Source organism: Panthera tigris, chromosome B1 (genome assembly GCF_018350195.1).
Source record: "Panthera tigris isolate Pti1 chromosome B1, P.tigris_Pti1_mat1.1, whole genome shotgun sequence".
Lineage (NCBI taxonomy): Eukaryota > Metazoa > Chordata > Mammalia > Carnivora > Felidae > Panthera > Panthera tigris.
In genome coordinates, this window is record NC_056663.1 from 25,849,782 (window position 1) to 25,873,003 (window position 23,222).

Genomic DNA, 23,222 nt, shown 5'->3' on the forward strand with positions numbered 1-23,222 from the left:
CAAGCTGAGGGCTAGCCTTCCAGACTTGGGAGAATCTAAGCCTCCCCAGCAAGGTCGAGTCTGTTACCTCCATCGCTGCAGGTCCTGGAGTCCGAGGCCAGGCTGTCAGTGGAACCCGTGGTGAAGCCGACGTGGACGCTTCTGCAGGGAGGGCTGAGGCTCTCTGCGGAGCCCTGGCTCACTTTTTCCAAATCAGAGCTACTCTTGTTCATCTTTAAAAGATGCCTGGAAGAGGCAAGAACACACAGTAAAAGCAATTAGTTTGGTTTCCATTCAAAAACCAGGCCGATGGATCATGAGCCTACTATGCTCCTGAAGCCTGATAATACCAGCAAGATTTGAAAAAATGATTCTGGGAAGGGAGAACACGGACCCTTTTGGAACTTTATGCACATGAATGGTAGGAGATTTCTCCAGTGTAGTTAGGAGGAGTGAGTCTATGAAATTGAGACAAATGCCAAAATCATGATTTGGGAGGAAGGAACTGCCATCGTATTCTTGACCCCGTCTACCAAAACATTTATGTCACCTACTGTACGGTGTATAACATCTCTACAGAGAAAAAAAACCGAACACGATCACACAAATCAATGTCTGGAGATATACTGAGATTGGATAGTTTGTGCAAAATCACAGGATAAGCGAATTGAAAATTGGGATTAACGACGTGGGATTTCTTTCTGCCTGGTGCTCTCCTGACATAGCTTCAAAGGGTCTAGTTTGTTCCTTGGAATCAAGGAAAACTTTATATCAATGTAACCAGACCTCTAGTGCGATCCTCAGAAACATGTTAACATAACCTTTCTTCCTGAAGTGCAGAATCTGCCCTTAGGCTTTCTACGAAATCTTTTGTTGCATCTCTAAAGACACCGTGACCAACAAATCAGGGACAGGAACACCAAGTCCAAGAAAAAAATTACTTGCCTCGGAGAAAACACTGCCATTATCAGATAGAGTGGTGTACCTTATTGATTTCTCCTTCCCCCTTTTCCAAGGACTACATGAATATTCACTCTGACCTGACATTTTCGTCACAAAGCGAGGCAGGCCACAATCAATCCGGCTCTTTCCCTGTAGGTGGTAACCCAGATTTGTCTGAACTGGTATTTCCTGATGACATTCCTGTTCCCACTCCGGCAGATCTATATCTCGATATCTGCTGCAGGAAATATACAATGCAGTATTGATTTGGCATCAGAACCGCCTTATTTCATGCACATGACCTTACAGTCAAGAATTTATCGATTGTTCTTTGTGCTCAACATCGCCAGGCCCTGAATTAGTCTTCACAGTCACTGGGATCCCTTGCTTATTACCAGAAAGTTTAGAGAAAGTCTGTTAGCCACCATGAAAATACTCGCCAGGAACATGTCCTTCTCTACACCTCCAATTCTTAGAGCCACAGTAAAAACCTTTTTAAAGCTGTCAAGTGTAGTTGTTTTGCTTTTGTGGTTTTTTTTAGTGTTTATTTTTGAGATACAGAGAGACAGAGAAACAGAGCATGAGCTGGGGAGGAGAAGAGAGAGAGGGAGACCCAGAATCGGAAGCAGGCCCCAGGCTCCGAGCTGTCAGCACAGAGCCTGACGCGGGGCTCAAACCCACAAACCACGAGCTCATGACCTGGGCCGAAGTCAGACGCTTAACCATCTGAGCCACCCAGGCGCCCCTGTCAAGTGTAGTTGTGACAGTGATGGCAAAGGTTGCAACTAATAATATTGCTTACATTTTAATGTCACTGTAGGGATCTGGGAAATATCAGATCTTTAGGAAGTGCTGTGCCAGTAGATTATCTTTATTTTACCCTCTGGCAAAATAAAATCATAGAAAAGTTTTGTAAATTATTTCTATTCTCATCAAATCTCAATAATGACTTTTGCAGATGATGCCTAGATACAAAGTTGTGAGTAATGACAACTCCTCGGTCTAAGAGTGGAGTCAAGTAGGCGGCAACACAACTACCCTGCTCCCCTCCAAAATGGCCTCTGGAGTCCCTCGGTTCTCAGGCCCAGAGAATTGCCAAGGGAGAAATTCCAGCACCAGAGCTGCTGAGCTGGCAAAGCTCCCCATTCTACAAACTTAGAAAAACACTGAATGAAATGTATATAAAGAGATAAAACTAAAAAATACATAAATGTGTGAGTACACACACACACACACACACACACACAGTTATTTATAGCAAAGCACCGAGAGGAAGAAAAATGTTGGGGTGCCAGATCAAAGAGGGAACTCAATACCAGAACAGTGCAAGGGACACTTCAACAAAGTACATTTGCTGTAGGTTCTGGAAGATGCTCTTTATGAGGTTAAGGAAGTGTATTTCTCTTCCAAGTTATCTAAAGTTTTATATTCTAAATCATTTACAGTTATCAGATTTTAGCAAATGCTTTTTCTACATGTATAAAAAAGGCATACTGTTTCCCTCCTTTATTCTGTTAATGTGATGATTTACATTAACAGCTCTTCTTAAATGAACCCACGCTTGCACACTTTGTATAAACTTATTTTAGTACACATTGCTGGATTCTTTTTACAAATATTTCACTTAGGATTTTTACACTTACATTCAAATGTGAGGTTAGCTCATAATTTTTCTTTCCTATACTGTTCTTAACTAGTACAAAAGTATAAAGTTTAGCTTAGAATCATAAAATGAATTGGGTAACTGTTTCTTTTTCTCAATCACCTTGCATAGTTTATAGAAGATAGGGATTGTGTGCTCCTTGAAAGATTACTGAAACTTGCCTGTAAAACCATCTAGACCTGGTTGCACTCTAAGTGGGTCAGTACATATGTGTTTCTGATAAACTTGCAATCATGTTTTGAGGACAGAGATCCAAGAAGCAGATCCATGTACAGGAACTTGCTGTGTGCAAATGTAGTGTTGTATCAGTGATTGAAGAACAAACATGTCAGTTCATGGTACTTATACACTAGCTATTTGTAACAGGCCAAAACCCAAGATTTAAAATCTGTTAGAAGAAAAAGTTTATGACCTTGGGATAGGAAGGATCTGTTAAATGAAAATTTTTAAAAAGTAGAAACCATAAAGGAAAAGATAGATCAACTTGATTCTTTAAAATGTAAAGCTCCTGGGGCTCCTGGGTGGCTCAGTTGGTTAAGCCGCTGACTTCGGCTCAGGTCAAGATCTTGCACTTGTGAGTTCAAGCCCCGCGTCAGGCTCTGTGGTGACAGCTCGGAGCCTGGAGCCTGCTTCAGATTCTGTGTCTCCTTCTCTCTCTGCCCCTCTGCCTCTCACGCGCTCTCTCTCTGTCTCTCTCAAAAATAAATAAACATTAAAAAAAAATTTTTTTTTTAAAGATTAAAAAAAAAACGTACAGCTCCTGGGGAGCCTGGGTGGCTCAGTAGGGTAAGCATCCAAATCTTGATTTTGGCTCAGGTCATAATCTCATAGTTGTGGGATCAAGCCCCAGATAGGGCTTTGTGCTGAGCATGGAGGCTGCTTGCGATTCTCTCTCCCTCTCTCGGCCCCTCTCCCCCTCTCTCAAGAGAAATAATTAAATAAAAATAAACATTAAAACGTAAAAATCCTCTCTGATAAAATAAAGACACCATAAAAGGAAAAAAGCCAAACCTGGGACTGGTACCCATTTGTACCCAAATGTACACACATTTGCAATCTATATAACTAATAAAGTATTGGTATTCAGAATGTTAAAAAAAAATCAACAGACAAATGATGTTATTAAAAAAAGGGCAATGGGTATGAACAGGTAATTCACAAAAGAAAAAATATGAAAGATCAATTGACATATGAAAAGATGATCAACTGTAATAAGATTATAAATACATAAAATGAGATTCCATTTCACATCTATCAGATCAGTCTGGCAATATCAGGTTTTGTCAAGGATGTGGGAAAATGAGAACTTTCTCGCACTGTGTGGGACTGTAGATTGGTGTGTACACACATACACACACACACACACATACACACTTTGGATATATATCTTTGAACAATGTTATTTAAATCACTAGTAGTGAATGAATGGCTAAGTCAATTTAGTGAGTCACGGCACCTTACCAGCAGTTTATTTTAACGAAATATGCTATATGACCAGAAAATATGAACATGTTATAGTAAGGATTTTTGGAATGTTTTGTGAAACTTTTGTTTCAGGTGTGCGCTTGTTGGAGCATGATAAAGGCTAAAAACCGTTGCTCCAGAAAAGGAGTCAACAAACATTTCCTTAAAGGGCCAGATGGTAGATATTTTAGGCTTATGGATCATACGATCTCTGTTACAACTACTCAACTCTGCTGTTGAAGCAGGAAGGCAGTCATAGACTTCGTGTAAGTAAATGGGCATGCTTTCCAATAAAACTTTATTCACAGACACAGATGACCACACTGTGGATGGTAGATGCCTAACTCCTGATCTAGACCAGTCTTGTCCAATAAAATTACAACACAAGTCATATATATAATTTTAAACTTTTCAGTAGCCAAATTATAGGTGAAATTATTTTAACGATATATTTATTTAAGAAGATATATAAAAAATATTGTCATCTTAATATGTAATGGGGATAAAAATCATTAATGAGATATTTTACTTCTTTTTTTTTCAGTCTAAGTCTTCAAAATCTGGTGTGTATTTTACACTTACAGCACAGTGCAATTTAGACTAGCTGCTTTTTAAGCTGTTGGCTACTGTACTGTACATTGCTGATCTAGAGAAGCTCACACACGGACAAGGTTATCCTCGATGTTACTAACAGCAAGAACAGAATCATAAAACAGTCCAGTGTCCATCAATAAAGGAATGGATACATTGTGGTATAGTCCTAAAATGAAAGATGAGAAAGCATTCAAAAATAAATGAACTTGATTTTGAGGTACTGATATTGAAGTGATCCTTAAATGTTAATGTTAAAAGTAGCTTGCTGCAAAGCAAAACCACAATGAGATGGTCATCTGACACCAGTCAGAATGGCTAGCATCAAAAAGACAAGAAATAACTGTCGGCAAGGCTGTGTAGAGAAAGGAACCATCTTGCACTGTTGGTAGGAATGCTAACTGGTGTAGCCACTGTGGAAACCAGTATGGAGGTTCCTCAAAAAATTAAAAATAGGAAAACCATATGACCCAGCAATTTCTGGGTATTTACCTAAAAAAAGAATACTAATTTGAAAAGATACAAGCACCCCTATGTTTACTGCAGCATATTTACAATAGCCAACATATGGAAGCAATCCAAGTGTCCACTGATAGATGAGCAGATAAAGGAATAAGGAACAGGTGCATATACACACCATAGAATATTACTCTGTCATAAAAAAGAATGATAACTTGCCTTCTGTAACAACATGGATGTACCTAGGGGGGTATTATGCTAAGTGAAACTAGAGAAAGACAAATACCATATGAGTCCACTTATATGTGGGATCTAAAAAGCAAAGTAAACAAACAAACAAAAGAAATAGACTCATAAATGCAGAGAACAAAAAAAGTGATTGCCAGAAGGGAAGGAAGTGGTGAGGGGGTGGGGGGTGGACGGCTGAAAGAGGTGAAGGGGATCAAGAGGTTCAAACTTCCAGTTATAAAATAAATACGTCACAGGGATGAAAAGTACAGCATAGGGAATATGGTTGATCATATTGTAATAACTTTGTACGGTGACAGACGGTAACTACACATGGTGAACGTTTCATAATGTACGTAATTGTTGAATCGCTATGTTTATAAACCTAAAACTAATGTAATATTGTATGTCAATTATGCTTCAATGAAAGAAATTTCTGCAAAAAACAACAAAAAAAAGTAGCTTGCAAAAGACCTCGGGTACAACGTGATGCCATTTAAATACATTTTAAAAGTACGTAATGATGCTATAATTTTTTTTAATCATATATAGAGAGTAAAATGTAGAGTAATACTCCTCAAGTTCAAGAAAGTGAACACTCTGGGTAACAACGGGAGACTGAAACAAAAACTGGATACAAAGTGATCTTCCGCTGTGCCTGTGATGTTTTATTTTTCTAAAATGGCAAAATGTTAATAATGCTTGAAAAATCTTTGGAGGACACATAGGAAAGTTATTGTTTGAACTTCACTGTGTGCTTGAAATATTCGATAAATTGAAAACGAGCATTTCTAGGAGGAAAGGAAGTCCCTAGGACCTGCATGAGCCCAGGTCAGCTTTCTTGTTCACCTGCTGCTGACTGTCTGAAAAGGCAAGGAACAGGAAGGATGACCCAGCAGGCCCCACAGCGGGACAGGCAGATTCAGTGAAGGTTAGTTGTACCCCAGAATAGCCTTACGGGTGGAAAAAGTTACTTCTCAGACTGAACCATTCTTCTGAGACTTCAGAAATTAGTACTTCCAAATCTAGTCACAGTGAGGGGGAAGTCACAGTCTTGAACTCACCAAGTGAAGGCAGACGAAATAAGATTATTCTTTGGTTGCAGGGTAAACCTTCTGCAGTGTGCACGTGTGTGTTGCATGTGCGTGCGTGCGTGTGTGCATGTGTGTGCGTGTGTGTGCGTGTGTGTGCGTGTGTGTGTGTGTGTGTGTAGAGAAGTGGGGAGCTTCCAAAAGTAGACCTCGGTAAATCTAAATATCTAAGCACAAGTGGAATTTTCAGGTTTCTGGGAATGGCTTCTGGGAATATTACTACTGTTTCTCTACTAAAAAGGCTTAAGAAGTACAGGCTCCCTCCAGGTCACAAAAACTCAGCAGGCATTTGAAATGCTCTGGTGTAAATGGGGAAGGAAAGGGGTAACCCTTTCTCTTACTAGCGAAATCTTGGGACTGATGACTCATTTCTATGAATTGCATCAAAACATCCTGGAAGCCTGTGTCACCTGCCTTCTTAAAAGAATTGCCACTTCAGTGAGGGAATAAGCAAAACTACATCAGATTTCAAAATGAAAGGGAGGCTTGCCATCAAAGCGGAGACTGGCAATCGAGTTGTTTCTGTGTGTCCTATGTATGCAACAGATTTCTCAAGGATCCCTGGAAAAGGCTTAATATTCTGAAGGTGACTATTCTGAGCCCTACTGGATTGCTCTATCAGACATAAGGCCAAATGACCACAGTCAACAACGCACAAGACTCTACTGATTGTTTTTAAAGGCACTTTCCCCTCGTTAATGATAGTTTGTCTTTCAGAAAACGGGTGCAAACCACCTATAAGATGAAATCTGATGTCATGTGATTTAAGGAAGTGGCTTCAACGGGCCGAAACCACACACTCCAGTCTTTCCTCTCTGGGTGGTAAATAACATTCTTATCAGCTGCAGGGCGAGCGCGGTCCGCACAGATGTCTTTGCTCGCGCAGTGTGATAAACGATTTGTTCTTGCTCAGACTTCCTTTCCTGCCTCCCGTTGATTAGACACAGTCACAGGAGAGTCGGATGAAATACACGGCCGGTGGCACAGTGTCCTTAGAGAATGAGCCCTGCAGCTGCTGCCCGGTGTTTTTAGAATGGCTTTTCCCCCCATTGTCCTCAGAGAATCCAGCCCTGCCAGGGTTTTCTCCGTACCGTATTGGTAGAAAGCTGGAAAAAAAAATCATCCGGGCGGAAGAGCCATCTGCCAGACTTCCTCATTCATAGGAACCAGTCTCATCTAAAAATACCCCCGAGCTTTTAGGACGTCCGAAATCCTTAACGGATGCCGGGCCCTTTACAACGTAGTAGAGACTGCGTCCCCAACTCTGCATGGCCGCTAGGCTCCTCATAGGACAGCACAGTTCAAAGTGTGACTGCGGCAAAGGCTCGCTGTCACTGCCCTCACTTGTGTTCAGTTCACCTGCATTTGGGGGAAGAGTTCTCTGCCTCTGGGGCAGAAGCTGGGAAAACCCAAGTAACACCAGCGTGCAGTTTTAGACCGGGTCTCCAGACCCTGGTCCACAAGCACCAAGTCCTCGGATGGGTCACATTCACTGCCAAGTCTGGTGATGACTCGGGGAAGACCCGTGAGCTAGCTCTGAAAGCACGAACAGGGTAGAAGATTCGATACACATTTTTTTTTAAATTGCCAAGAAGAAGTGAAAACAGACGAGTTTTAGATGCAAATAAGTCAAGTCATGCCCAGATAAAAGAATGAGAACCTCTTACCATCCTAGACTCTGGCCTGTGCTGCCGTCCTCATCGGCATGGCCTCCCAGAGCCCTGGGACAGGCTGGGCCAGTGACTGCGGGGTCCCATGGAGCAGCCCTGAGGAGGAGGGCCAGCTTCGGCAGCGGGTGGCAGATCGCCTCGTCAGCCTGCTGTGAATTCGCCGCTCAGAGCTCTCCTTTCCCCTCAGTTCCTCTCTGACTTTTCTATAAAATGCACTTCCTGCTAAAGCACAGGAAAGTGGGGACGGCGCTGCCTCTGACCTGAAGCTTTCAATCTCCAATTGTCTTGTTGGGCTCCAAGTTTGAGGCAATTCAAATGCACTCTGAAACACGGCAAGCTTCACCCCACTTATTCTCTACTATTTAGCCACATCCTAAGGTCAAAATCATTGAATGATTCAAGCTGAAACACTGGGTTTGCTCAGTAAATAAGAGCACCTTATTTTACTTCTCTTATGCCTGTATCATCCACAGTGTGCCCCCTGTCCTGTCTATCCTGAATACCATTCCCAAGGTTTTCCAGAAATAAATTTTGACTGCCTACTCATGGTGAGCACTGTGTTAGGTGTTAGAGATACAACAGTGAGTAGAGGTGATGCCATCCCTGCTTCAACAAACCTACAACCGGGAGATAAATATTTACCAAGCTCCTCTAAGACAGTATGTAGGGGGTTCAAACCAAACCTTCAGAATAGATCTGCAGCCTTGGGGTTGAGCATCCTGACTCAAAATCTTTCTAAAATACTGCTCCCATAATGATGGCTGACCCTGATGAGCCCTACACAGAGCTCTTGTAAGTATTCGTAACCCGGGACACCCCATTAGATCTCGGGTCCTCTGTGGTAACTGAAACACACACCCCAGATATTCTTTGCCAATCTCAATTTCAAATATTCCTCCCCCCCCACACACACATACATACACACACACTGTTTATATATTAGAACATCTGACTGGACTCCTTGTTTGAAAAAAAAATTACCATTTTGATTAATATACTACTACTTTCCCTCCTAAATCCTTTGCTCTGATTGGGCTAGTCTCCCATTGTCCCCAAAGCACTCTACATTAACTGTCCCCTCCCCACCCTGGCTCTGGGGAAACCACTGACTCTCCCTTTCAAAGCTTTACATTCCTCAAGACCCAGCATCAGTATCACTTACCTACAAATCCCTCCCAAACCACTGCAGTCTTTTCTGGCTCTTCTGCTTCTGCTGGACCTCACACCCAACTGAATCTGATTCACATCACTGGGCATTAGGTTATAATCCTGGTTAGATTATTCTAATTGTTTCATGTGAAATGGGCTTGTTACCACACCCAAATTATAAACTGTTTGAGGAGTTGTATCATAGTCAGAATATACTGGAACCCAGAGGAATTATTAAATAGTTCTTGATTAAGTTTATCTGCCTCTGTTTCAGTAACTCGGTAGCATCTGGGAGGAAAAAAGTTTCCTTTTACAAAAGAATGACACTTGTCCAGCAAAACTTGCAAAAGGCAGGAACACTGTGCGAGCACCCCTCCATAAAGCTGGATTCGACAGCTGAAACTTTCTCATATTTACAAAATACAACAGTCCCCAAATATCCTGAATTTTCACAAATCTTGTGGTTAAAAAAATTTTTTTCTCCAAGAGATGGGATGAGAAAGGCAGATAACTATGCCAGAAAGTTTGTATTGTTTTTATCGTTGGTTCTCTTTGATGAAGCTGTGAAGGGGGTTATTTTCCAAGTATCTATGAGCCACCTGCAAGGGCTAATAAGTCCAGTCTCCTCTGGGGGCACGTTTCCCCACAGATTTATTAGCGTGTATAAAAATAGGAAATCAGTTTCATTTTCAGTCAGGTGACCTCAATGTTCCCCATGGTGCAGGCCTGTTCATTTGCATCTACAGTTAATGCACTGGTGACTTCCACAGTCCACAAGCTGAAACACCCTTTGGTTCAGTGGAAAACCATTTAAAAATAGGAATAAAGCCATATTTATTTTTAAAGATAGGGACATATACACACACACACAGGAACACACACATTTAGGTCAGTAGTTGGTTTTAGGGAAGGATAAAAATGCTTAAATTGGTCAAACGGAAATTTGCAGGCATTTGTCCTGACTATATGCAGACATACTTTGGCACTGAGAGATACAAATATTTTTAAAAGATGACCTTTCAGGTCTCAGGAAAAAAAAAATTTCCTTAATCTGCAGCCCCCGTCTGCGGGGTAATTTTTGTGTACTTTCCTAGAGAAGCTCTGGGCTGCCAGGTGAGGGAGTGAAGAAGGCAGAGGTTTGGAGGTACCTGGCGTGGGAAGCTGAGGCTAAGGGCAGACGAGGAGCCGCTAAGGGGCAGACTAGGAGAGACCCCGTCACCAGTGCGCTACACTTTCATCTCCAATATGATCATCTAAGAACAGAGGCCTCACGTCCCGGCCTGGAAAGTCAAGGAGGACGGTCTTCCATCCGTTCACACAGGGGCAGAAAGGAAGAGATGAAAAGATGAGTAATGAGTGGACCACCAAGCAGCTGCAATCCACAGAGGGGCACCGCCCGCTACCCGCCCCACCTACAGGCCAGCGCAGCGTGGGAGGACCCTCAGGAGCCATTGGGAAGAGCAGCCACGCAGGCATTTGCATAACTTTCCCGATGGGTTTCAGAGGCACCTAGGAAGGCCTCCGATGTGGTGGTTAAGACCGTGAACACACGGGCTCTGCTGCCGGGTTTGGATCCCGGCTCCACTGCTTCCGGGCTGGGTGCCTTGGAAAGGGCACCTGATCTCTCTGTGCTTCAGCCTCTCATCTATCCCATCCATCCTAAAGGGGGTAACAATAATACTTATCTCATGGGGCTGTTAGGAAGTGTCAATGAGTTAATACTTACTAAGTGGTAAAAACAGCACCAGATACACAGAGGGTGTTACTTATACAGAAAGATGAATGGATGGGATGGGGAGACAGACACACAGGGAGACTCCGCCGTCTCCAGTAAACTGGGGGGTTCTAACTGGAGAGATGAGGAAAACAGCGATGGGTGGCGGATGTCACTCTCGTTACCTCTACTTTCGTCGTGGTTCCATCGGGATGAGGCTCCGAAGGCATGCATTATTCTAAAATAAGTAGGAAGAACTTCTCTTTCTATCAACCAGACCTCAGTTTGAATGTTCGTATTCACGACCTTGGTAATTTGTAGTGTAGCCCCAGGCTCAGGGGCTGAAAAAGCCCACATCTGACCAGGTTGCTGAGCTCCATTATACACAAATTTAGCAATGCAAGAACCTCTTTTGTTACATTAGCCTGCCTCCCACCTGCAAAACAGAACCTCCCAGGATTCCTTCCCTGTTCACAGCCCCTCTCCGCCCCCACTGGCGGACTCTGGTGGTTGAGTAAACCATAGTGGTAGCGAATTCTTACTCACCCACTTGGGAATTACTGTTCTACTCCTGACCTATTCCTGTTGGAATCCAGCCACCAATATGATCTGTGCCTGACCAGAATCTTCCTGTTTGTAGATGACTGGTTTTGGCAACCACGCTTTCAGAATTCTCTTTTCCTCTTTCTCTTGACTCAGCAAATGCTCCAGATCCACTTGGTCGACCCAGTTTCTGAGCCCAACTATTGGCTTAAGACCTCTGTGTGTATTTAAATTAGACTTTGGTCCTACCCTGCTGGCTTGGGAGAGTCAGACTATTTGCAACAAAGCCCCTACATGATCTGCTTCTCCACGCCCCACTCTGGCCCAGTCTGTTGCCCAAAAAGGATGAGGTTCCTTTCCCACTCCCAGGTCACTTCTTCAGCCCCGTTAGCTGCTTCTCAACAGCTCCATCACCCTGGCCTCCGTCCTGGCTGGCACCTCCCCAACCTAAGTAAGGATTGTGGTCACTCAATTCCACCATGGTGATAGGGTTTCCCTACCCCACTGATTCTCACCAGGTGGGTGTCCTACCATTCAACTCAATTCTGACACGAGCTAACCCGGAGACAGCATCAGATTCTGCAGGTTAAGGGCTCAGCCCCGCTACACCGCCCAGGAAAATCACAGGTTCATGACGCCACCTGTGCTCCTGACCAACAGGCTGTAGATCGGAGGTTCCAACAATCTCTTCCGAGGGTCCGATTCATTTGCTAGAGCAGCTCACAGAACTCAGAGGAACATTTCACTAACAGAAGGTAACCCGGGAGCAGCCAGACAGAAGAGACGCATAGGATAAGGTATCGAGAACGGGCACGGAGCCTCCGTGACCTCTGCCGGTGCACCGCTCTGCCCACATCTCCACAGGTTCACCAACCTTGTAACTCTCCAAACGCCATCCTTTCGGGGTCTAATGGAAGCCTCGTTACATTGGCACGGTGGATCAAATCACTGGCCACAGAAGACAGAGTCAACCTCCAGCCCCTCACGCCTCCCCAGGGGCTAGGGGGCGGGACTGAAAGTTCTAACCCTGTAATCACCTGGCTGATTTCCTGGCAACCAGCCCCCATCCTTAGGTGGGTCCAAAAGTCACCTCATTAACATAATAAAACACACCTTTATGGCTCCTAGGAAACTCGCGGAGTCGGGCGAGTTTTAGGAGCTCTGTACTAGAAACAGGAACGGAGACCAAAGATTTATTTCTTATTACAAATCAGGACATCACACTAGGTAATGACAATCATCTGCCATCTTCACTCCTGCAACGGTTGGTTGGCCAGTGCTTCTCCAGGAAAGCGCATAACCGTGCAGCCTGGGGCCACAATTGATTCACGTTCCCTGCCTTCAGCTAGCTCTGGGGGCTTCCTGGGAATCCTTGCACTTGACCTCCCATTCTCCAAAGCAGCTATGACAAGCTCTTCCAAACATTCATTTTTCTTTATATTCTTTGTTGCCATCCTTATCTCTGGCAAATAAGTCCTCTCTCTCTCTCTCTCTCTCTCTCATGACTCAGTCTTTCTTATGTTCCTGTTTACTTCAAGTGTAGAGAGGTGAGATCATCGTATGCTTCGATTAATGAAACACCTTCACATTGATCTGTGTTATTTTAGTTTTTCCCTTCATCCCCATCTCTACACTAATTCTCCACTTTCCCAATTTCCCACTCACAGGTACTCACTGGGTTTCCTTGGATATATACCCTTGGATTTATGTTTTTAAAAGATATGGGGTTACTTTACATGTTTTCAATTTATATTCATTACATTGTGTTACAGATCTTGTTCTGCCTCTCTGTTATTTCACTCGATACTAGTTCAAGGTTCATCCATGTTTCTGATTATACATCCAGCCCACAGCTTCTGACTGCTGTTAAGTATTTCATTTCACAATCATGACATTTTACTCTTCTGTTTTCCTAGAAAGGAATATGTGGGCTTGTACCAACCACCTGCCACTGTGAAGGATGTTGTAATGACCTTCATCATATACGTTCCCTTATTGACCTATGCGTTTCTCTGAGGCCTAACACTGAGGAATGAAGATTGCAGGGGCAGAATGTATACTTAATTTGACTCAATAATTCATACTAGGTCCACCTATACCAAGTCCTCAATATTTAGTGACTAAATGACTGTCAAGACCAAGAAAACTTCAGACTCTGAACAGTGAGGAGTCTCTTTCATTACGTTTCTCTGCTTTTATAAGAAATTTGGACCAGAACTGAAAGTAGAAAAGAAGTAGGGTCAAGGAGCTGGATTTAGGATTCACCGGTAGAGGCGATTTCTGTTTCAGGTTTTGGAGAGGACGTGAATATACAAAAGACACTTTGAGAGATTTGATGGGAGGTCACCAAGTAAACGTAACAGATCAGTGAATATTCTTATCCCAGTTCTCTTGTTTTCTTGTACTTCCTCCTCAAGAGACATGCTCTGTCCCCACATTGAACATCTCTATGAAACAGATAATCTAACTCATCACCAGCCAAGAAGACTCAGAAAATTATACGTTCTATGTGTATGAAAACGATGGTTTTGTTGTTTATCTCCCAAATTTAAATTTATATTATAGCACTAAATTTTCATTTTCAAACTATCCCTCTAAAAGATTTGACATACTTCCTGCCCCTACTCCCTCACTCACCTGTTGAGGGCATAGAAAAGAAAACCATTGCTACAAACAAAAGAGGGTAAGGCTAAGTGAACACACATTATTTAATGGGTAAAAGACATAACGCTAACTCTTATTTACTCAAATACAGATCTCCAAAAAGGTTAACGTTCATGGAATATTCATAACCGCTCATCCAGAGACTACAAAACATTTTGACACTAACAGTGTGAACTTTGAGGCTGTAATCAAAGAGACAACCACCGTCTACCAACGTCTGCTTAGGACAGCTTGGGTTGTACAGAACACAGATCCTCTCCCAGGTATGGAACTCTTAAATTAGTGTAGGGAGTAGTTATTGACCACCAATGATTTTACATTATAGATTTTAGATTCTAAATCTTAGATTCCAAACCTGGATTGATAAATATCCAGCACAGGCATCTACACCCCCACTGGCATCACCTGCAGACAGTACTAACTGATCAAGGGGAGCCTTCCCACAGGTCACCCTGTTTTCCACGTGGAGCTCCCAGGCTGCTACTCCAATTGATTGGAACTGGTGTGGAGGATGCAACCTAATGGCCCTCATGGTTCAAAAACATTCCTTCGTAAAACCTTCCTTTTGATCTGCACATATTAATAAGAATTATCTTTAAGTGCATCCCCACTGTGACTCGTTTTAAAATTCCAAAGACTTCCTCCCTTTTTTCCAGATCTTCAAGGTCCTTTTACTTACTGATATGTCAATTTATCCCAACTGTTCTTGCATTTATCCAAGGTAGCTGTATTCATTTTGACTGCCATTTGGAGCTCCCTGAAGAGCAAGACCCATTCTGAAGGGCTTTCTGCAACCCAGGAACATACATGGTAACAATGCCAATTAACCTCCTAGGTTGTAGACTTCAGATAAGTTTTTATAGCAGATGCATAAATGGGCATGAAGTGGCTGAAAAACAGCAAACAAGGAAGTCAGCGGATCATCTGACAGTGATGGATACTGGAGAGTAAGATGAGTAAAAAGGGAAGGAGTTTTCAAAGCACTCTAGAATCTGGAAGTTCCCCTTCTGCCCCCTGCCCCCATGGAGAACAGCTGTGTCTGTGAGTCAGCCTGTTCGAGAAGCACAGAGAATAAGCCATCCAAGGCATTAGACAACAGCTACACAAAGCAGGCAGCTTTACAAAGTTGTATGGAAACAGCATGAGCACCTTAACAGCCAGCATCTTTAGGGATGTGTCCCAAAGTCAATATAAAGCAAGAATGAGCAATTCTAGTACAGAGGATGAAGCCTGATCTTAAACTCTGAAAGTTATCAGCTGCAGAAAGGGCCACTGAGTATTCTTTGCAGTTGGTTTACCAACCCTGATAAAAGGAAGTCCTTTCGTGAGCAGACCAACGACCTCAAAATAACAACAAATTACTCGCACCACAAATCGTGATCATTTCTCACCAACTGGTGAGTTCTACACCCAAAAAGTAGGCAGGCAAATTTACAAAAAAGTCCCTCTGATCACTTGATGGACAAAGGGGGCTCGATCATATGCCCCACACTTGTGTTTTCCAACCCACCTCAGAAAGCATAAAAAATATATTCCCAAGAGAAGTGAAGCCACACTTAGAATTTCTTGAGACTCACTGCTGGGGAAAAAAGTCCTTAGGTGATTACTACCTGAAAGGAACATTTTTGTGGAAAGAGGAGAGGGCTGGTTCCACACACCTGCTCAGCTTTAAAAAAAAAAAAAAAAAAAAAGGGCAGCAGAGTATGAGTCCAATTGCAAAACTGAAATGTATAATCATTAGAGGGAAATTAATCCATGAAAGGATGCATTGTGCCTATATGGTGTTTGCCCACCTTGAAGCATTAATAATTATTAACTTCAGCTTCTTTTACTCAAGATTACAATGTTCTACTGAGCAAGGCTAGGCACAGAATTCTAGTGGGCTGTCCAGTGAAAAATCAGGCTAAGATCTGTAGTTCGCTCTGGCTTTTTTCCCCCAATTCGATAATCCTTTATTGAATACCTACTATGTCCCAGGCACTGTGCTACAAGGTAGCCTATGGGAAAGTCAAAGAAAAATGTATGAAACATGGTGCTTGCACTCCTAGGAGTTTACAATTTCTTGAGGAGATACAAATATGGATCCAATGTAATGCAGTGCAAGACAATACTGTGTTAATTACCAAAACAGAGGCATGAACAGAGTACTGGGGCAATCCAGAAACCTGGGTTTCAGAAAGATACTGATACAAGTGTTTAAAGCTACTTGTTTCTTTCTCAAGCACAGTGCTTTTGGAGAAACTGAAATAAACAGGGCACGGTCTCTGCCTCCAATTTAACCAGTATTTCTTGAGCATCTATTATGTGCCAGGCACCACACAGGATATTGTGTTATTACTGATGGCTAAGCATGCTCATGACCTTCAAGGAGCATCTTCCCCAACCCTGACTTTTCAAAAATAAGTGGTTGTCTGTATACCTGTACTAAGCTTGGTCTTGGATCGAGTCAAAAGACACTTAAAGAAAGGACTATTCTTTCATTCCTCTTGGACGCCAAGCTGAGCTTACCTCTGTGTTACTCAACAGAATGAGAATGTGCTGAGAATCCAGTTGCTAGGATGACCAGTCTCATCAAAGGAAACCAAAGAAGAGGGAGAACCCTTGGTGGTCATGTTACACACCTACTGATTCGATGTATACCAACTCAACCCTTAGGGGCCTTAAAGAGCAGAACCCCAGTGACTGACTTTTAGCACCTTAGAACATAATAGGAAGTAGGCGGTTAGCAGATATCTGATGAATTAAAGAACCACGAATCCCTAGCCTTAGCCATGAATGTATGCTTAAAACTGGAGAAAACCTCCAAAATATTTGATATAGACTACTGCTCAACTCAGTAATTTTTTTAAATTACAGAAGAGAAATCTAGGAATCAATGTTAATGGTCCCCGGTCCCGACAGCGTCATTAGATATCCAGTGATTTTAGGTTCTGTCCACAAACTCACGGGAAGAAGCCGACTATTAATTTGCCCCTGGTCGGGAGCAGAATCTAACCTTAACCTTGCATTGTGGATGTGTTTTGTTCTGTTTGCCAAAATTGGTGAGTATATGTGCAGGCAGTTTCTCTCCCTGAAGTATCCCCAGTATTCATTCTTTCCTGGTCCACGTTGACCTCCAGCCGACTTATCTCAGCTTTGTCAAAAAGGCTAAACACAGAGAAGATTCTCAAGGCCCATACAGTGTTTTCTAATACAAACTGTGATTTTCAAAATGCCACACAGAAAAGCCATCAGGACTATGGGATTTCCTAGTAAATAGTTGCCATCCCACCGTAATCCACTATAGCAGAAAGTATTGCAGGAATAAAGCATCTGGAGCTTTACGCAGATTGTAGATGGAGTCTGGAGATAAATACCAATCCCGGCCATGGTACTCATATACTGAGAGTCCATGTTACCAAGAGACCACACAATGAAGTCATTTTGCTCCCTCTGGTTAGCCAAGTGGCCACTTCTGTGGACAGAAAAGTGCTCCATCCATGACCCCGTCATCACCTGTCTGCTGAGAAGAATGTGGGAGGGAGAGGGGGGAGTCACGCGTGAACAAAGGCCCGAGGACAGACTCCGTCTCTGCTCTCCGGAACCCACCCCGCCCCCCCAGAGGAGGGGGAGAATGCAGTTAAGTAGCGGGTTAAAATTACAATCAGCATGAGTGATAACTTCAAAAGTAAACTTCTCTCACTTTTTCGGAGAAATGTTTTACTTTCAATTAGTCTCACCTAGGGCCAGACCTTTGGACACTAAAACCATATAAACCTTGTCTGAGTTCTTATTCCCTTGCTGTGCTCCAACTCCTCCTCTCAGTTCAGGCCTCTCATCCTAATTTGGGGTTTCTCCGTGAAATTCCCGTCTGCCCTAATCAGATGATCCTCCCTCAACTGACCTTGTCACTCAAAAGCCATATGTCATTTAAAACCAGGTTTGCAACTGCGAAGAAATAAAAGGCAGAAATAAATTTGATTCTTCTGCATCTTAATTATTTCTCCCAGGCACTGCTATTCTCATTAAACTGCCTTAAGTCTTGAACATGACATTTAAACTAAGAAGTTTAATGAGAATAGCTGTAATGTCATGTAGGACAAAGGTTCTCAATGCCCATGTCCTATGGCGGGAGCCCTTTAGAGGTGTTGAAGTGCACCTAGTTTTCCTCCCAGTAGTTGAGGTACAGTCTGGGTCCGTGGGTACCTGCTGTTGCCAAGGCAACCACCTGCACATCTGGGCTCACCTACTTAGACTGACAGACCTCACTGACTCTCTGGAATGATTTAGTGCCCCAGTTTAGGGCAGAGTTCAAAGGTGAAGATTGACAGGTACTTCTGGTTAGGAGACAAACCTGTGGGAAATAAGTTCTACATGACATTACAGCAAGAGTTTTCTCCAGAACCCTAATGGGAGTTTACGGAGGACAATATCTCAGACAGACAGATAAGCTACGGCCAAACATCCAAAATAAGACCACAGGAAAGTCAGGTCATTCTCAACATCTTCCCCCCCCACCCCCCCAAGCCACAATTTTGTAAAATAGGACCACAGGCAAACCAGAAAATGATTGTGTTCTTCCAGAATAGTCCAAGAAAGCAGAAGGAACTAAGTAAACGTAAGTGAAAAGTAACACTGTCCTGCATGAAACAACCCCTTTCTCTAGAGGGTCGAGTGTACTTAATACACCTCATGAGATTCGTTCTCTTTACTTGAAAGTGAGGCTGATTCTTAGAAATAGGACCTATTAGCAAATGGCCCATGGAAAGAAATTAAGTTAACCTTGAAGGTCAAAGACCTTCTAACATCTTCCATCTTGGAAATTGACATCAGCCTAACATAGTTACCACTGTGCTACTGGTATTGGTCCTGCATCAACTGTGGGCTGTATTCTCATTAATGGTCCAATTTGCCATCACCCTGACCTGCTAGATTTGAAGACTGGGGGTTTCTGGCACCCTCCTCAGAAGGATTTGGAAGTACTGAGTTCCAGAATTAAAAATCAGCTTATGGTCCCAAGCCTGTCCTCTTATCTCCTCATGAGGGAGACGTGATGACTCAAGACATGTCAGTAATGATTAAAAAATCTTCTCCAAATGAAAATATATACGAGTTTGTTTTATTTTAAATAGTACCAGATGCTCTTTTTTCTGGGCTCCCTTAAGCCAAATTTATTTCCCAGACTTTTTTTTCCTAAAAGCCCTTAAACTAACAACTTTTTTTGTTTGTTTTTTGTTTTTAAGAGCTGGAACCCAGGACCTCTGAGATTCCCACCTGGTTTGAGCTATGTATAATCCAATGGTTTTATCCTATAAACTGGGCCAAAAACCTCAGATCTCAACCCAGATGCTAATGCAAACCCTGAGTTATGTTGCTATGGTGACTGGATGCCTCCAAGCCCTTAATTCTAACATGAGAAAGGTTTACTTTCTTCTCTGAGGAATGAGGGGGTGTTCAGGTGGGTGCCTGGGATTGGGCCAGAAGTTTCCTATAGGGTGTGGGTGTCCCTGCCACAGTCAAGAGCTCCAGGTGGCTTTTGCCTACATAACTATACCCTCTACTGGATTCTGTTCATCTCATTTGAGTCTTTCAGCAACAGGGTGTTATAAAAGTATTGTTATTACTATCCAATTTTAGGGAGGCTCAGTCATGGCAAGTGGCTTGCTCAAGATCACTCAGCCCATAGATAAGACAGATGCATTATAAACTTGATTTTCTGATCAAGTTCAAAGCCCATGCTTCTCACTAACCAACCCAGACCGGAGGCAGACAGATGTCTTGTTCACTTCCTACACCTGCTAAAGCACCCTATGTATTTAGGAGCAGGTACAGCTGTGTAATCTTGGCAGGTGACTTCAGCTCCTTCTATCTCTGTTTTGTCATCTGTAAATTGGGGATGGTAATTCCTATCTCCTAGGGCTGTTCTGAGGATCAAATGAGTTAATATGTCTAATTCCCTTACATCCAGGCCTGGTCCATAGTAAGTACCATATAAACGGGAGCTATTCTTAGCTGCTGGATCCCTTATTCACTCAGGAAGTTAAAACTATAGCCAAAGAGAGTCTGCAATCACCTGAGGATGTCTATACCACTGGCAGGTGGCCAGCGCAATACCAGAACAAAGTAGTGGTCATTGAAAAAGCCCATGTTAGAGAGCATCATAGCCTGAGACTCCTTGATGTTCAAAGTCAAGTATTCACAGCTGCATCTCTCTGTGGTCAGTTTCCCTGCTTCTGACATCAACCCGGAGGCACATAAGCTGAAACAGAATCACTGGAAATGACACCGCTAGAGAAAGTCTGTTTGGAAAAGCTGTCATTTTTTAAAAAACAGCAGGCTTCTCCTTTCCCTGATAGGAATCAGTTTTGCTCGAAGAAGGACATTTTTTTTTTCTTCCAGAATTTAAATTCCATGCACAACTCAATACCTTTAAAAAGGCATTTATTTACCTTAGGCCTTTGAAAGGTACTTTAAACTGGCAGGAGATAGCAGCAAAGCGGTGGACAAAGCTGTGAGTTTCAGCACGCTAAAATGAAACTACTTTTTTCCCCTCATAAAAGCCCACATCTAAAGGTTACCAACCGCGCGCAGAGCCTCCTACTATTTGGCTCTTGGCCCCAAGGCCTGTTTCTGGAGCACACATTTGGCATTGCCCATGGGCCTCCCCATCTCTTTGCCTCTCCAAATTCTGCAGCATAGCCTCCTTTGGCATTCTTCTGCATGTTTAAATAAACGGAGAATCTCAGGGTTTTCCCTAGAAAAGTCTGCTAAAGACACTCCAGAGAGATGGGGAGGAAAAGAGTACCAGCTTATAAAACTACAAGCATCAGAAAAGAAGGACAGCTTAGCGGTGCTTCTTGCAAAGATTGATTTCAAATAGCCAGTCCCAGGCAGGGTACAGCCTATAGGTCTTTTTGCTGAGCACAAACATCAAGTTAGAAATTTACATAAAGGCACAAGGCCTTTGGGCAGATACTTGGTGCCCAGAGTGCCAGACCCAGAGCTTGGGCCCGAGGGCTTTTGGTAGGGGGGCAACAGCACAGGTTTCTAGAAGAGCCCTCCCCCAGTCCTCTGGAACGAGCCTGACTTACACACAGACAATCATACTCACCTCGATTTTGGAGGCGGTGGAGGAGGTGAGAACACTTCAATCCCACTTCTGTCCTTGGGGAACTCAAAGGCAAAAGAGGCCGATTTGCTCATCCCGGTCCCGACTTTGCTGCTCTGCCCAGAGGAGCCGTCTGTGGGGCGGAGACGGTGCCAGGCAGAGGAGTTTGAGGGGTCTGTGGCGCCGTTTTCCATCTCTCGTCCCCAGCTTTGACTCAACAACTCCTGCTCCACCTCCTCCTCTTCCTCTATCCGGCACTGACGACTCCAGGCCCCAGTCTGGTACCGGGGCCGCCGCTGGTCCAAGGCTGAGGCAGTGGCGGCAGGTGGGTGGCACCAGACAGAGTCATTGGTGGCGACGCCATTGGCCCGGCAGGAGGACGCAGAGTCAGTGGGGCCCCCGGATAAAGCCTGGGGTCCAAGACCACCCCCAGCGCTCCCCTCGCTGAGGTCAGAGAGTGGGGAGGCAGATGGCGACACTGGGGACCCACCGGGGCTACTCTTGGACAGCTTGGGGGGAATGGCAGGCTTCCCCTTGGGTGTGTTCTCACTCGCGTCGGAGCGGTGGCTTTCTCTGGAGCTCAGCCCCTGGCCAGCTGAAGTCTCCTCTTCACCTGCCTCTGAGTCCTGGCTCAGGGGCCCGCGTGGCCACTGCACCCCCACTGCAGAGTCGGGGCTGCTCAGGTAGATCGTCCGGCGGTCCTCTTCTGGATGGGCTGCCATGACCGTGATGGTGGCTGCCACCTGGGGAACCTTATCTGGGCCTTCCCTGTCCCGGCCCCAGCCAGATGGCGCTTTCGGAGCCCAGGCATTAGCTGTCCGTACCTGGCCCTGGCCCCGAGCAGCTGCTGCTGCGTGTTCCGCTGTGGCCTGTGGCTTAGAAGGCGCTGGAACCGCCTTCTTCCTCTTGGTGCTCTCAGCATAGATGGGTTCAGGCTGTACAGCCTCCCTGGGGTGGGCTGGAGGCTGGGGCTCCCCAGTCAGTCCAAGGCACCTGTTCGAGCCAGCGTCCTGCTGCTTCCCTGGCACAGGTTCCTTCATGAGGGAGCAGTAATCACTCTCAAGATGGGGGGCGAAGGGGCTGCTGGCCCCGCTGCTGGGACTCCCACAGGAGAGGCCGTCTGAAGAACCTGTCGCCTCTGAGGGCAGGGACAGCTTCTTGGGACCCAGGCGGGGAGGGTTCTCCACGGGGCCCTGGCTGCAGCACTCCCTCGGGAAGCTCACAACCCGTTTCTGCTCCTCAGTGGACCCCGCACACACTGCCTGCCCCCAGCACACTGCTGGGCGGTCCCCTCCGCCAGGCCTGCACCGAGAACTCACAGCCTGTGAGGTGGCCGTGGCCGTGGGGCTCCCGGGGCAACAATCCAGGATGGAGCAGTATTCCCCCCCCTCGCTGTCCCCTGAAGGCGAGCACCTTTGATCGCTGTCATCCTCCGAGGCCAGGGACTCCCGCAGCGGCTGTGGAGAGGGGCAGGGCCCGGCACCCTTGTGACAGCCAGATGTCATCCCGGCAAAGGCAGCCACTTTCTGGCGGAAGCTCTCCTGAGTGGAGGTCAGCTCCTGGTAGGGAAACATGGGTTTATCTTCTCGCCCCCCCTTCTCATTGGGGAAACTCACTGGGTGGAAGGCAGTGCTCCGCTCCCCCCGGGCCTCGAGGCTGTGCAGACCAACCATGGCATATGCAGGGGGGCAGCGAGAGTGGCCATCTGCGGAGACGGAGGGCCCGGCAGGCTTCTGGACACCACGGAAGCTGCCCAGGTAAACTATCGGCACGTCGTCCTGCTTCGGGAGGGGGAGCTTGCCGGGGGCTCGTCTCCAGATGACCTACACAGCCCCAAGGTTAAAAGACTTACATTAGACCTTGTCAGAGAAAAAAGGAAGAGAGAAAAAGTGAGAGGGAAGTGCCATGACATTGTGAACGGTCTTCTGTGCTGCAGCGAGGAAGCTCTCCAGCACGCCTCCCCCTCTGATCGCCCCAC

The 23,222-nt window shown here is 44.8% G+C and overlaps 1 protein-coding gene across 3 annotated transcripts in view; it reads right to left on the reverse strand.

The window, feature by feature from the left end:
- The window catches only part of PRAG1 (PEAK1 related, kinase-activating pseudokinase 1), a 51,802-nt gene that overhangs the window by 21,268 nt on the left and 7,312 nt on the right, over positions 1–23,222 (reverse strand). Inside the window, exons 3-5 of one of the 3 annotated variants that reach the window (XM_042983103.1) lie at positions 22,915–23,067; positions 21,248–22,803; positions 68–225 (exon numbers count right to left, since the gene is read on the reverse strand). In XM_042983103.1, coding sequence (XP_042839037.1) covers positions 68–225; positions 21,248–22,803; positions 22,915–23,067 — 1,867 coding nt within the window. Of the gene's footprint in view, positions 1–67; positions 226–21,247; positions 23,068–23,222 lie in introns of all 3 variants that reach the window. The other 2 variants (XM_042983102.1, XM_042983104.1) reach the window with 2 other exon arrangements.